The sequence below is a fragment of the Neomonachus schauinslandi genome, chromosome 11 (genome assembly GCF_002201575.2).
Source record: "Neomonachus schauinslandi chromosome 11, ASM220157v2, whole genome shotgun sequence".
In the NCBI taxonomy this organism is placed as follows: Eukaryota; Metazoa; Chordata; class Mammalia; order Carnivora; family Phocidae; genus Neomonachus; species Neomonachus schauinslandi.
Window position 1 is genome coordinate 14,555,532 of NC_058413.1, and position 16,298 is coordinate 14,571,829.

Sequence of the window (16,298 nt, forward strand, 5' to 3'; positions counted from 1 at the left end):
TTTCATTCTGAGTCTTACACTCTCTGTTGGGCAATCTCCTATTGTGGTCCCCATTTAAAAGGAAAGATGGCCCTTCTTTCCCTACTTTCTAACTAACTCCCTGCTGTACGAAGAAAGTAGATAGAAAATGTATTAGGGTAACAGATACCTTACCTAGGGAGCTGTCAGTCCTCTAAGTGCTTAGGACAACAACAAATCTTGATGGGGTATTTACTGGGTATCAGGCATCGTGCTGAGAGCCTCCTCTGTATCAGCTCCTGTAACCGTCAAAATAACCGTATGAGGATAGGTACCATTCTTTATCGTCCCACCTCACATCTGAAGAAATTGGGACTTTGAACCGTTAAATAACGCTAATTATATAATCCAGGGTTACACAGCCTATGTTTGTGAGAGTGGGATCTATGTGCAGTCTATTCACGTAAGCTTACAACATTATTACTCTAATTGTAAGATTTTATAAGTACTTCCTGGAGATCTGACCATTCCATTAAAAAGTAAATAAAAGCTAGCCCTTAGTGAGTGGTGGGACCATCTCAGCACTCTGTATGGATTGACTCATATGATAACCTAGCTAGCATGTGGCAGAGCCAGAATCCGAACTGGGAGTTCTGTCTAAATAAGAGATCCTTGCCTTATCCACATGGCAGCATCGTAGTGAATTCCCAGAAAGCTCGGCTGGGGTCAGAGTGCGCACTGCTGCTCCGTGGTGAGAGCCCCAGTCTTGTCCTGGCCCTTTTTAGTCACATCTCCAGAAAAGTGTGCAGGTGCATCTCTGCTGATTTGGACTGGCTGACCTCATGTTCACACTAGACTTTATTTTTATTTTATTTTTTTTTCCAGGGAAATATGAGCCGAGGAAATAGCTTGTTTTTCCGGAAGGTCCCCTTTGGGAAGACTTATTGTTGTGACCTGAGAATGTTAATTTGAAGATGTGGGGCAGGGACAGTGACATTTCTATAGTCCCAGATGCACAGAATTATGGGAGAGAATGTTGATTTCTATACAGTGTGGCGCGCTTTTTTAATAATCATTTAATCTTGGGAAAATGGAGGTGTTTGGTGTCTGCCTTTTTTGTTCTTTTTATCAGCACTACATAACTTACCACTGATGTTCCCCCTTTAGTTATTCTGAAGTGGGACATTTTTGCTCCAAACTCATTCTTTTAAACGGGGAAGAAAAAAAAGTTGCATTTTCCCAAAAGGTATAGGCAGGTTGTTATGTGATTTGAGTCTTAATTTTAAGGCTTTGTAAAATGTAGAGTACATTCTCAAGAAGAAAGAAAGAATTCTACAGAACTTAAGAAATGTAATAAGGTGAACTATATGGGAGGTTATGAATTACCTTTTCTTTACTAAAGTAGACCCTAAAACCTCAGCATCCATCAGAATCTGCCTCCCGTTATATGCTTCTAAGGATGTTTGATTAACCCTGTCTCTCGTCCTTGAAAAAGATAATCCATTGCTAATGACCCTGGAAAATCTCTACACAGGGTATGTACTCCTTCAGTCTCTTACTGCAAAGTAATAAATTATTGCCAACAACAAAAAAGCAGGGGGGAATTACAGAGAACAAGCAAGATTTGGAAAGGAAGCATATTGGCTTCTTTTTCCCCCAAAAGGAAATTCTTGTATAAAATATGAGAAGCGAATATTGCAGCAGTAGCCCCTTCTCTAAGAGCTAAGTGTTTGCCAGTCCCTAAATTGTATCATTATGCAGTTCTACGCGTATATAATATTTCTGTACAGATTATCATCTTACAATCTTTTGTTCAGTTTTTAATTTTGTTTCTTTGTTGTTGTTGCAGAAGGTGAGTAGTTTGCTTTTCTTTCCTAGTGACGGCCCTTGGAAAGTGTACTTAAAACTTCATACCTGGTAATGCACACTTAGGTCCACAGGGCGCTTAGGATATTGACCACCTCGCATGTCATACCCTCAGTTAGTCATGTTAGCATTCATAGGAGGAAAAAACCATTTTAGAAGGAAATCATTGCAACTCAAGCATAAAGCTCCTATTTACTCAGGCCTTTTAAAAGCAGTTCAGATGCTCAAAGATGAGAAAGCATATGGTTTCACTTAAATAATCCACTGGGATTTTGCCAGTGAGTAAGCACTTAATTTGCTACTGCTCAGATTTCTCTGTCAAAAGAGCAGCACCCATCATATCAGAGTGAGCATGCAGGGGTCTCCTCCCTCCCGCAGGGTTTGGGACTACAGCCTGAAGCTCATGAGCATGAAATGTCTTTGATGTCTCTTACTTTGTCTCAAAAAGTAATGTAAATTTTATATTCTATTCAATATTATCTGCATTTGTTTTCATATAAAAATGTTTTGCATTACCCACTTTCTCCCCCCCCAAAAAAAAAAATCTTCAGTAAAGATGATCTAGGAAAATGTGCCATGTTTAGTATCCTGTGGCTTCTGTGCTCATACATGCATGCCTATTCCTACTGGAGAAGCTTATGACTGCAAGAACCAGTCTGCCGCCAGAGGGCGCCAAGGCTTCGGTTTTTGCCTATGCAAGTTGGGCCATGAATTTTAGGAAGGCCTGGAATTTTTCTAAGTGTTGTCCAGTCAGTCAGTCTTACTTCCTCCAAGCTATAGATCCAATAAGGGTAGCTACACCAGTGGTCCTCCATGAAATTATATAGGCTGTTAACATAATCAGACATCTAAAGTTTATTCAAGGGTTAGTTAAATGCATGTAGGTACTCTTTTTTTTTTAAGATTTTATTTATTTATTTGAGAGAATGAGAGAGAGCAAGCACATGAGAGGGGGGAGGGGCAGAGGGAGAAGCAGACTCCCCACTGAGCAGGGAGCCCGATGCAGGACTCGATCCCAGGACTCCAGGATCATGACCCGAGCCGAAGGTAGTCGCTTAACCAACTGAGCCACCCAGGCGCCCCGCATGTAGGTACTCTTAAGATCCACCTGCAAGAAATAATGAATTGACTCCTGTGTAAATAAGGATCATCTAGTAAGCTGCACCTGTGAAACTGGGCAAATGGTTTGCCTTGGGAGTGCTGAGCTGAGTTGCCAGGACATAGTCCCCCAGGGAGTGTGATGGTGTGATGGTCATTGAAGCCTTGATTGAAGAAAAGAATCTGGGGGTTTCCTGCAACTTTTGGAGTGGCTGTAAAAATAGGGCATACAAGCAGCCTTAGGGTGAAAGAAATTTTAAACATAGCCCTGCGTGGGGCTCCTGGGTGGCTCATTCGGTTAAGCATCCGACTCTTGATCTCGGGTCTTGATCTCAGGATCGGGAGTTCGAGGCCCAGGCTGGGCTCCACTCGGCATGGAGCGTGCTTAAAAAACAAAAACATAGCTCTACATTCCAGCTTCTTACTGAACCTAAACACAACCTCAGCTTTACTATAATTTTCTACTCTAAAAATACCCTCCTTTCCCTCGCTGCATTGAGATTCTCCCTGTACAGTGAGATTCCATCCTAGTAGCCATCTCTCTGTGAAGTCTCTCAGTCTTCCAGACCAGATGAGGTCCGCCTTCAAACTCCCCTCCTCCACGGCTTGTAATTACAGTACAGACTAGTCTGACAAAATGGAAACTGCATCTGTTACTCACTGCTAAGTTCAAGGCTTACACAGCAGTGGCATTATTTCTGTCTGATCTGAAAATCTGTGGGGGGGAAAAATAATCATATTTAGCCCTTTAAAGCAGGCCCACCAAAACATCAGGCTTGCTGGGCTTTAGAGAAAAACTAGCCCGTCACATCGCAGTCCGTGCAGCTGGTCACTTTGAGGTGCTGTGGCAGGTTAAGGGAGCAAGAAGAGAGAAAAAAAGCATTAGGAAGGAATGAAAGTAATGACTGTCAAGCCTGTCATGTAAGTTTTAATTCTCAGAATCTTTGGTAGAGGAGGTATCCCCACTTCAGAAAGAAAGTGAAAATGTAGGAATAAGGAAAATTAGTAATGCATTCAAAATTACATAGATCATTCCGAGCTGGATTCACACCTGAGTCTTTCGAATCCGAAGTACGTTTTCTGCTTCACGGAGGCTATGAAATGCTGAGAAAAAAAGTAGCCACTGAACCAGATGATGAGTAATTCAGCCACGTAAGCAAAAAGGCCCTGCATTTTGGTCAAAGCAATGAAACCAAAAATCATGCCGCCCACAGAGTAGAGTAGAATGGTCTGAAATCAGGACAGACCTAGTTCTTGCCTCTGCAGAACGACAAACAGGTGAAACAGCCGAAAGTAGGAATGATCGCCATTGCTTTTCCCCGACCGTTCTGATAGTTGATGCAGATGGGAAGCTGAGTTATTATACGGAGAGGATTCCTAGGAGGACCATCAGTCCATGTGTGTGGACTCCCTACCACACTGGGGTATAGCATTTCTTGAAAGTGATTGATGTGTCAGCTCCTCTGATGGATTCTTCTAGAACATCCTTGCATATTGAATGGGTTCATTCAGGCTGCCTCCCTTAGTGCCATAGTGATTTATATCTTCAGGGGTTTTTGTTTTTTAGATATAGACAAAGATGTGTTTTATCTCCTTTGCAGAGATTTTTAGGCTTACCTAAGGATGTCACATGTGACTTCTCATTTTCTTTTTTCTCCATTGATCCTTCATCTTATTGTCTCTTCAGACAAGTGATCCAGAATCTTGCATTCTGGTTTTTGTCCTAGAGGGGAAGTTGTGAATGAAAGATTCTTTTGTCGCCAACCAAAAACTACCCTCTTTCAGAAAAATATCTTTGATGGTAACAGCGATTAATTTTCTAAGGCAACTGAGAGTGTTTTCCTTCCAGCCACCTCTGTGCATACGAATCCGCTTTCTCATCTGTTTGCTGCCTAAAGCGATGTCTAGAGGAGGCCCCCTAGCAGTGCTTGTGTTCAGTCTCCCCAACAGGCCCTGCTAGTCTGCCATGATTGCATGCCCGGGAGACAGAATCTTGAAAAGCCCATTTTTCCTTAGTCTCATAAGTGGATTCACCTGCAGTCCAGGCCCCAAATGTCCGGTCTGGGACCAATTAAGCAGATTTTGCATTAAAACCACAACTGTTCTGGAACCAACTTACTGCAACCCTGAAAAAGAATGTTTTCAGTTAGCTGCAGATCTGTACCATACACCAAAATGTGGGCGAACAGTGCTTCAGAGAGTGGCAAGGGAGAGAGGGAGGGAAACAGAAATCCAACACGAAGGTGCTATTCGAGATTCACCACCTTCCTGCGGGGGAGAGCAAGTCATGGAACAGGGCCTGCCCCTCCCAAAATCCGAAACAGGACAATGGGTGAGAAAGTCTTTGAGCAGCACCAGCTCCTGCCTTGCTAAGGCAGCCGGAAGAACGGACTCTCCCCTGCTAATGCCGCATGCTCATGGAAAAGCTATTCAGTATTGCAGTTTATTTCCAGAGTAGCATTAGGAGCCAGAGGTTAGATAAGGACAAGAGAGAAAGTACCTACTTGCTTTCCATCCAGCCTGGGGCCCTGCCCTTTTGGCGTCAAAATGTGCTTTGGCTGGAAACGAGTAAGGAGGGTAAAAACGGGGAGAACATAGCTGCACCTCGCTTCAAACAGCTCACCTCCCACTGGAACGCAGTATCATTCATGCCTTCTCCACCCACCCCGCAGCGGCCCACATTTAGAGTTTGTAAATGCAGCGCTCTGTTATCAAGTGCGCAACGTGCACACAGTCCTGTGCCAGGGGCCTCGGGGGACCGAAGGCGTGTAATCAATCCCGTCCCAGGGCGCTGGCTGGGCGGCGGGGGAGGGGTGCAGCATGGAAAGGCCATAAAAGCTAGGAATGTTGGGAGGATTAAATGGAACCATGTGTGGAACAGCAAAGCCTGGTCCGCTGAAAGGGCCTTCCCCGAGTCTCCGCGCTCCCTGTGGTGGCTTGTACAAAGCCGGGCGAGGCAGCAGAAGCTGAAACAGCACCGCGGGATCCACCGGAGGGCACGCTCGCATCCCGTCGGGGGAGCCCAGGGAAGGCGTCATGAAAGAGTGGCATTTGAGTTGGTCTTTTAAGGACAGTGAGGATCCTGGGGCAATTTCCAGCGCTGTCACTTTGCAGCCACGTGAACTTGGGCAAGTTGCTTGATCGTTTGAAGCCTCGGGCTCCTATCTCGAAAACGAGAATACTACTTTTCTTATTGGAGTGTTTCATTTAGCGCAGCGCCTGATGGAGTACATCTGGAATTGGGAGCTGTTGTTACTTAAGAATTAAAAGCGGGGGATACTTGACGAGTACAAACAGTACGGGCAAGGTCACGGAATCAGCAGAGGCTAGAGTCAAGGGCAAGGGAAATTGCATCTCCAAACAGTCGTAACCTCTCCTCAGAGCTGCACTCCTGCCATGTGATAAGCCCCCCCAGAACGGGAACTAACACATAGTGCGCCATAAGCATTTGTGGCCTGAACGGACGTCCTTCAGGATCCTCAGACTGAGTTACGTCTCAGCCCCTCTTCCCCAAGGCTGCCTCGATGGAACTTGCATTCTCAAACCTGACTAAGCCCATCCCCGTGGCCCGGTTTCCCAGACTAAAAACCCCGGAGATGACCTTGAGTCCTCTCTACTCCTCCCCCTACTACTGAGACGTCACGGATTCCCAGAAATGCCTGCTGACTTTGTCATCCCCGCGCCCCCAGCGCCCGGGTGCCTGTCTCTGCTAAGCAGCCGCCTTCTATCTTGTCTTCCCTCAGCCTGCGCGGCCCAGGGGCCCGAGATAAAGCTGGAGCGCCAGGGCCCGCCCGGCCACAGGCCGACCCTACCGCTTTTCTCTGCCTACACAGGCTTCCAGCAGGGGATCAAAGGCGCTTGGTGACCCAATTGCTTAAGATTTCTTGCCATTTCATCCTTAAATCCTTACACCCTGCGCCCAAGCCAGTCCCAGTGTCCCACCTACGACCTCCTCTGCGCTGCACATTTGTACCTACTAGCAGCTGCTCTGTGTTCTCTTCTCTGAAGCTTTGTGCAGGCGGAGCCAAGCTCAGAGACAGAGACAGAGATATTTATAAGTACAAAGTGGGTGTAAACTTCTGCAGTCGCCAACGTTTTAAACAAGCCCAATTCCACCTCTTCTCCGTTCGAACGTTGAAATTCCTGTCCTCCACCTCCTCTTCCATCTCTTCCGAAAGCCTGTGAGTTCCTGTCCTCTCAGTAAGCCTGGAAACCTTGGTGGCTACGAGATGTGACCTGGGAAGAAGCGAGGGAAATACAAACAGCATCTATAGGCAGCTGCGCAGAGTAAAAGGTATTGAGATGACATAAACGTACCTATTGTCTAATAGGATGTTTTTTTTTAATGGCCTATCTCATGTCCTGCCCCTACCTATATCCGTTAGCGCGCACCCATAAAACACCCACATCAGCAAAATATTACCCCCATTTTACTGAAAAAAGTGAAGCTCAGAAGGGCTAAGTCACTTACCCCAAACTAGTAAGTGACAAAGCCAGGATTCAGACCTGGGCCTGCAAGTCTGAGGAACTTCTAATAGTATGCTACGCACATGTATTGAGTCTTGCTATTTTTTCTGCATTAAAATAGGGGGACAGACTTAAGTTAAACACAAAACTCCGTGCAGGGGAACCTATGACTTTATAATAGTGAAAGGGTCAATGTCGCATGTTATGCTTGCATACTGAGAAACCCAACAAACTGGCTTAATGAAGAAAAGGAATTGATTGGCCCAAGTAACAGAAATGGCCAGCAGTTAATCAAGTGGTTGGAACAAGGGCATCGGGATTCCCACTGTTCTCATGCCTTCCGTCCATGGGCCTCTGCCTGGTTTCCCCCTCAGACGGGCTCACTCAGTGTAGGAGCAAGAGGCCAAAGGGCAGCTCTACTCACGTGACTTCTTAGAGCTTGTAATTCCAGAGAACAAACAAGTATCTCCTAAGGAGGCTCCAGTAAAAATCCCCTGGAGGAGCCTGGCGGGGAAACACAGGGCTGTCAGTAAACCATTCGGCGTGTCTGGAGCGCTCTGCTGCTCTCCCAGCCAGGCCTGAGTCACAGGCCCAGGCTGAAGGGCTCGGGATCCGGGCTCCACCCCCCTGGAACCATATACTTTGAGCTGGAGGGGCATGGCTCATCAACGGAAGGTTTTGCAGTCCAGTCAAAAGAAGGAGTTTGAATAGAAGGGGAAAGAAAACAACACGATCCACCAAGAACATACAACCTCTGAAGACCCATAAACCTGAGATGAGCACGGGTTGACGCGGAGCCTTCTATGTGCCGATATGTCTATAGATTATCTCTGTCACCCCATCAAGCAGATTCTACCCCCATTTTTTTTTTTAAAGTGTGGAAAAATTGAAGCTCAAATTGAAACAACTTGTTAGGAAGGGGCAGAGCTAGAATTCAGACCCGGCTATGTTTGACTCCAAACCCTGCGGGCTTTCCACAGCGGGACACTGCCAAGCTGGGAGGAACCAGTTACAAGGAGCCTTTGGGTAGGACTGATAGAGGAACACTGGGGAGCCATGGCCTTGCGGGAATTCACTGCCAACTATACGGACATGCCCTGAGGGCAGCATGACACCAGGCTGGGAGGCCGTGCACAGCTCCCAGCCGAGCCGCTGAGAAATGCTTCACGTGCATCAGCACGGTGTCCTCTCTCAGTGGGAAGAGTGAGCTACCGGGGAGCCGCCCCCCATCCTTACTTCCAACCGAGGCAATGAATTACCTGGTGCTGTTGGTATCACAGGGGCCACAGGAGAAAGTTGGATCGAGAAGGAAGAGCCATTTGGGGGGGGGGGGGGCAGGGCATGGAATGAATGGGTCCTAGAAAAGAAGTTGAAAAAATTGCGGAAAAGTTATGAGCCCGTGTTTAGAGGCCTACATGGGAATGTGGCCAGAAAGGGATAGAAAGCTCTAAAAATGGAAAATGAGGACTGCCCATTTGCAGAAACCCTTGCACAGTGCAAGGCGGTGAGCTGAAGAAAGCAGCGTGGCTCTGTAGAAAGCCCTCCGACACTCGAACGTGAAGAGGCAGGGTATAAGACGGAGAAGGAAGAGAAGGAAGTCCTGGATAAATTGAGACTTGGAAAAGGTGCAGACGGTAAAAGCCACCTTTGGTTATGTGCAGAGCATGAGGAATAAAGAGAGGATTCATCATCTAGGGTTCCACTTGGGGGTGGAGGTGTCAGATTAGCAGTCGTCAGAAAGCAAAATACTCAGCCCCGATTTGCTTTCTCCGGCAAGGAAGAGCATTTCTAAACTGGGTCGAGTAAAGCAAAACATGATTTAGTGGATATTGAAACTCCAAATAGAAGATAGTAAGGGAAAACCTAAGCACCTAGCCATTTATAATAAGGTGCAAATCCCAAAGCGTCAAAAACCTTTGCAGAGAGGATCCCGGAATGCTTGCCGAGGTAGGTGAGAGAGCTGGGGAGAGAGAGAAAGGGGCCACAGAGCCTGAAGGCTGCAGATGTCCTGACACTGAGAAAAGAGGAAAAGGTAGATTCTGGAAATACGAGGTGGGTATATTTGAGGTGAATTCCTCCCCCAAATTTATTCTAGCATATAATATTAGACTGTGGGTTTGAGAACCCCTAGAAAAAGAATCAGTATCTTCACTAAGAGCAAGATAAGGTAGATGATAATACCAAGAGTAATTTATTATTTATCTGGATGGCCACGAGGAAAATTCCCTGGACATGGTGTGCCTCGTTTCCAGTTAGAAATCGGAATGTTTCCCAGTTGAGGAGACTACCAGGGAAACCGTGATCTCAGAGATCACCCAGTCAGGTGGATTTATAACCCATTCGCCAGTGTGCCCCTCTCTCCCCAGTTGGTGACTCACTGGGTGCACATCTGGGAGAAGTCTTAAAAGTTCCATGCTCCTGACTGCGGTCAGCTCAGTAGTTTCCGTGCCTGCCACACTCACCATGTTTGCAGATGGCACTGCTACTGGGAGGGAAGGTGAACATTTGGATGTCAGAATCAAGCTTCTAAAGTATCTTGAAACAGGGCTGAGAGCAACAGGATGAATGAACAAGCAGTGGAAAGACTTGCATTTATTTTATCTATTTATTTTAGCTTAAAACAGTGCACATTCATTGTCTTACAGTTCTGTAGACCAGAAGTCTGGAAACGGGTCTTACAGGGTTAAAATCCAGATGTTGGCAAGGCTGCATTTCTTCTGGAGGCCCTAGGGGAGGATTCTGCCATGCCAGGTCCAAGCTGTGTTCCTTGGCCTGTGGCTTCTTCATCCATCCTCAAAGCCAGCTGCGTAGCATTTTCCAGTCTTGGAAAGACCTGCGTTTAGACTTGATTTGATTTCCTTAATGAGCTGCACAAGCACAGGATGAAGGAAGTTTGTCTTGACAGTGGTGCCCGTGGAAAAGGCTAGGGGCTTTCCGCCGATGTCCGTTGGAATTGAAACCAGTAGCAATGGAGCCGCTACCAGAAAAGATAGTAGTTCTCCCCATCCCTTCTTATTTTAGGTGTAAAAGGGTGAGACTGAAAGTATGTATGTCTCCCTATAACCATTCCTCTCCCCAGGAGGAGTCAGCCTGATGTAGATCCTCCAAGAGGTATTCTGTGCACATAAAAGCAAATGGGTACTTTTTAATGTCAATGATAGCATACTGTACACCTTGTTTTTTTTTACTTAACAGTAAATCTTAGAGATTATTTTATGTCCCTTATATGAAATAATTCCTCATTCTCTTATAAAGGGTATATAGTCTTTTATTGTATATGTGTGTGTGTGTGTATATATATATACAGTTTAATATATATACCTCAGATATATGTATGTATATGTGTGTGTGTATATATATATATATATATATATATATATATATATCAGAATTTATTCGGTGGGTCCTCTGTTGCTGGACATGTAGATTATTTCCAATATTCTGCTATTACAAACAATGCTACAGTGAATAGCATGTCATTTCAAACATATGGGCATGTATCTGAGAAGCAGCTTTTCAAGAAGTGGAATCACTGAGTCAAAGGGCATGTACGTTTTTAAATTTGGTAGGTATTGTCCAATTACCCAGTTGTTCCAGTTGACTGTCCCACTAGCAATGTATGAATGTGTTTTTCAGCCTTGTCACCAATAGAGTGTGTTATAAACCTTAGTGCTCTTTGACAACTTGAGAGGTAAAAAAATGATGGCATCACATTATGATTTTCTTATTCTAATAGTTATTTGTATTTTCTTTTTTATTAACTGTTTATATCTTGTACTCATTTTTTACTGAGTTGTTTTTTTCTCAGAACTCTTTATATATTAAAGAAATTTGCTCTTTGTGATATGAATTACAAATACGTTTTCCATTTTGTAGTTTGTCTTTTGATTTTTTTTTTTTTTAAGTACGCTTCACACCAAGTGTGGAGCCCATCGTGGGGCTTGAATTCAACCCTGAAATCAAGACCTGAGCTGAGATCAAGTGTTGGATGAACTGAGCCACCCAGGTGCCCCTCTTTTGATTTTGTTTCTGGCAGTTTTGCTATGTAAATATGTTTCTCTCTTAAGCTGTAGGAAATGTATCCATCAATTTTTTTTTATGACTTCTGGATTTTATGTCATACTTCAAAGTTCTTCACTCTGAAATTTTTAAAAAATTATCACTTGATTTCTTTTAGTACTTTTTTGATTTAATTTTTACATTTAAATATGCAATCCACTTGTTATTTGTTTTGGTATAAGACATGATGTATGGCTCCAACTTACTATTTTTCCAAATGGCTACACATTGTTCCCATACAATTTATTGAATCATGTCTCTTTTCTTCTCTGATTTAAAATCCCACTTTTAGGGGCGCCTGGCTGGGTCAGTAGGTGGAGCTTGTGACTCTTGGGGTTATGGGTTTGAGCCCCATGCTGGGTGTCGAGATTACTAAAATAAATAAATAAATAAACTTAAAATCCCACTTTTGTAGTATTCTAATTCCAGTATGTATTTGGATCTAATACTGGATTTTACATTCCATGCCACTGATCTACTTCTTTTGATACATATGAAAGAAATTATAGTGTATTGATATTTTAAATTACATTTCAAATGAAAGCAATAAGTTTGTTAGAAAAAGTTTGGGAAATAGAAAAAATTCTACAGAGAAAATACCATCCCTGAACCTACCAAAAATAACTAAATATTTTGGTGTTTATTCATCCAATCTTTTCCTATGTAATCGTATTTTTTTTACCCAACTGATATGATACTATGTAAGCCTAATTTTCCATCCCCCAAATCTAGTGTGATGTGATCTCAATGCCCTAAGTGAAACCAATGATTATCTTACCCAGAATCCACTCCTTTTTTGCCATCCTCCCAGATACCCATGCAAGAGGTGGACTCTTCCAGCTCCTTCCCAACCCCCTCATTCTAGTCACCAAGCCCTCTTATTTTCCGTTCATAGACTCATAGGCCCTAGTCTGTGAAATCCTCTCAATATACAGTTGAAGAAAACCAAGAGAGGAGAAAATATCCTGTAAAAGTTAGAATGCTTTTAGCTGCAAGAAACAGAGGATTCAGCTCAAAATGGTTCAACCAAGAAGGGGATTTATCATCTCCCATAATGAGAGGTCCATAGGAGGGTAAATCCAGAATGTGTTAACTCAATGGCTCAGTGATATCGAGGACCATGATCCTTGACATCTGTCCATTCTGTCATCCCCAGTGTATTAGCTTTTGTCCTCATGCTTTTCCCCACATGGTTGCAAGATGGTGGCAGTAGCTCCAAGTATCATCTTCTCACACCATATTACAGATAGCCTGGCAGAGGGCATGACCCTTTCTAATCCCACATTGCCCAAAGCAGGAGCTGAGGGTACTTGGGAAAAGTGGGAGAGCATTTTGGGTTGTCACAATGATTGAGAGACACTATTGGCATCTAGTCGGCAGTGGCCAGGGATAGTAGATGTCCTATGATGTTTAGGACAGTTAAGCGAAACGTGAGCTCTCATTCCTTACAACATTAATGTAGGTAAAAAAACAAAACCTGTTTTTCCATACAAAACAAGCTTCTTTGCATGGTTTTAGTGCACACTGGACAGCACACCCTTGTATCAGCATGTGTTTGTGGTTCTTGCACTTGTGATTCTATAGAAGATTCTATACTTCTAGAAGTATAAACATCCATCTATATTTGGTTATTTATTCTAGTGTGGCAATGTGCAAGTATTTACATATTGAAAAACAGATTATTTTAATAAAATTACTTTCCTTTTTTTTCTTCTTTATATCACACTTGGAGCATTATATTGATTTTTTGAAAATATGTGTCAGTAGACTTCATTCTCTATGAGTTTCATTTCAGTGTAGGAAAGGAGACATTCCAAAATACTTGTAATAAAAGAAATTAGGTCAGACAGGATTGAGACCCACGGGCTAGGAGAATAAAGTCTAGACAGCTTATCCTGGCACTTAAAATCTTTCATGATCAAATTCAAAACCCATTTTCTGGACCTGTTTCCCAGCAGCATCCCTGGATTTTACACTTCCGCCACACCAAGATTATTCATTTTTCAAACACACCAAGCAGTAGTAATAGCACATACTGAGTGCTTACAGTATGCCAGGCTCTGTGCTGAATACTTTACATTGAGTAGGTCTTTCAATGCTGTCGACAAGCCAGCAAGGCAGAGATAACTTTTTTTTTAGTTTTTATTTTTTAAGATTTTATTTATTTATTTATTTATTATTTTTTATTTTTTTTAAAGATTTTATTTATTTATTTGAGAGAGAGAGAGAATGAGAGAGAGCACATGAGAGAGGGGAGGGTCAGAGGGAGAAGCAGACTCCCTGCCGAGCAGGAAGCCCGATGCGGGACTCGATCCAGGGACTCCAGGATCATGACCTGAGCTGAAGGCAGTCGCTTAACCAACTGAGCCACCCAGGCGCCCAAGATTTTATTTATTTATTTGACAGAGAGAGACACAGCGAGAGAGGGAACACAAGCAGGGGGAGTGGGAGAGGGAGAAGCAGGCTTCCCGCCGAGCAGGGAGCCCGATGCGGGGCTCGATCCCAGGACCCTGGGATCATGACCTGAGCCGAAGGCAGACGCTTAACGACTGAGCCACCCAGGCGCCCCCAGAGATAACTTTGCTTGTCCCCATTTCACAGGTGGGGAAACTGAGGTGGAGCTGGGATTCAAACCCAAGCAGTGTGATGCTAATCACTGCACTTTACCGGGACTGTATTACCTCCGAGCGGGATGCCCCTGCTCCCTGTCCTTTCTCCCAGGATGCCTTTCCCATCTCTTGCTACCTGTCAAGGTCTGGGGCAGCCTTCACGACTTCTATCGGTGTCGCTTTGTTCAGTAACTCATGGGTCAGGGCCAGCTTCACGGGATGCAACTTTTGCAGCTGCACAAGCCCCGCCCTTCAAAGGGCTCAATGCCCGGTTGAATGCTCTATGGTCACCATTTAAATCCTTAATTTTTTAACAAAAGGCCCAGCATTTTCATCTTGTGCCAGACCTTGCAAATCTGGTAGCTGGTCCCGACCAGGGCTGTTGGCCACCACATCTTCACATATGGCCTTTCCATGTGGCCTGGGCTTTCTCACACCAAGAGAGTTTCAAGAGAGTGAGCGCCAGGCAGAAGCGGTATCTCCCTTTATGACCCAACCCAAGTCCTCCTCTTAAGAGGGGAGTGGCAAGGTCAAGGTATAAAAAGAGCATGGGGGATGGGAGATACTGTCGTAGCTGTCTTTGGAAAATGCTGTTGGCCACAACTGCTAAGAGCAGGTCACCTCCCCATCCCAGGCCTCAACCTCCACGTGTGCAGAAGGGGGCTGGGGGCTCAGTCCCCCTCTGGGAAAAGGCCAAGGCAGAGTTGGGAACCTGATCCTTACAGGCGCCCCAGCTTTCCCAGTCTGGGGTCACTGAGAGGAACTGGAACCCTGGGGGATGGGGCTAGAACCCCCCACCCAGGAGCTCTAAATGTCTGTTCCCCCCGAAGGCTGAAATCTCTGAGGAAGGCAGAGACTCCACATGCCCTGACATCTGTTTCTCCTGCCGAATCTCTGCTGGGCTAACAATTCCTCTTCTTTTCATTTCTCCCTGGGGCATGTTGTTGTCTTTCTCATTAACCTCCCCTCAACTCCCAGCAAGGTCCCTAGACTCTGAGCTCTGCTAATTCCCCTGTAATCCACTGGCAAGCCAGGAAGCTAATTAAATTGTGAGCTTGTGGGGGTGCTCTGTCAATCTTTGACAGTCTCTCTCCCGTCAGTCTCCTTCCTTGCTTTTCTTTTTTTTTTTTTTTAAAGATTTTACTTATTTATTTGAGAGAGAGAATGAGATAAAGCATGAGGTGGGGGAGGGTCAGAGGGAGAAGCAGACTCCCCGCTGAGCAGGGAGCCTGATGTGGGACTCGATCCCCGGACTCCAGGATCATGACCTGAGCCGAAGGCAGTCGCTTAACCAACTGAGCCACCCAGGCGCCCCCTTCCTTGCTTTTCCTTTCTGGCTAGCCCTGCATAGTTTAGATTCATCGGCACACTTTGTCTTCTTGCAGGTCTCCCTGATGGCTCTTCTTCCGTCTCCTGTCTTTCAGCTAGAGTAATCTTTAAAATACAGCTCTGAGTTCTGTCCCCTCTGCTGCAGGATAATCTGAGCTCCTTAGCTGGGCATTAAAGCGCATGCACCTTACCTGCCATAACTTCCAATCACAAACCCTTCCCTCCGGAGTTGAGTCATGGAAGGTCTCCCCAAGCCCTGACACCTTTGCTCGTATTATTACCTTTGATGGGATCCCACCCCCTACTCTTCCATCTCACTGTCAAATCCTTGCCGTTATTTAAAAATAGCCTTCTCTGTGGGGTACCTGTCTGATTCAGTTGGTAAAGCATCAAGTCTCTTGATCTCAGGGTTGTGAGTTCAAGCCCCACGTTGAGTGTAGGGTTTACTCAAAAAAAAAAAAAATTTAAAGAGCTAAATTAAAAAAGAAAAAAATAGCCCCCTCTGTGACATCTTCCCTACCCCCCCCCCCCCCCCCCCACTGCTGGTGGAATTCCTCCCTCCCTGAGCTCTCATAGCAGTTACCAGCTCAGCTCCTGAGGCTGATCTCTTTCCACCTATTATGCTTCTATTCACATCCAGCCACTTCCACTAAATGATTAGCTCCTTGAGGGCAGAGTCTCTAGGTCTTCTTCATCTCAGCATCTTCCTGAGCACATACCTAAGACTGTGCCTTAAAACCCTTCATTGGTGTTTACTGGCCCAAGATAGCAACTGGGGCTCCAGCCTTCATGCATATATTCCAGGAAGAGGGAAGAGAAAAGGGAGGGCTAAAGAGAGGGCCTCCCAGCTGAGTCGGTTCCTTTCAAGCACTTTCTCTCCCAATAGCTTCTGTTCACATCTCATTGACCATG

At 45.0% G+C, this 16,298-nt stretch overlaps 1 protein-coding gene across 4 annotated transcripts in view; it reads left to right on the forward strand.

Moving 5' to 3' along the window:
* MTCH2 (mitochondrial carrier 2) overlaps positions 1-16,298 on the forward strand; it is a 42,637-nt gene that overhangs the window by 18,070 nt on the left and 8,269 nt on the right. For 2 of the 4 annotated variants that reach the window (XM_021685434.1, XM_044919873.1), the window contains one exon: positions 844-1,053. The exons of the other annotated variants lie outside the window; for them this stretch is intronic. In XM_021685434.1, coding sequence (XP_021541109.1) covers positions 844-930 — 87 coding nt within the window. In that variant the 3' untranslated portion in view covers positions 931-1,053. Of the gene's footprint in view, positions 1-843; positions 1,054-16,298 lie in introns of those variants that run through there. 4 annotated transcript variants of the gene reach the window in all.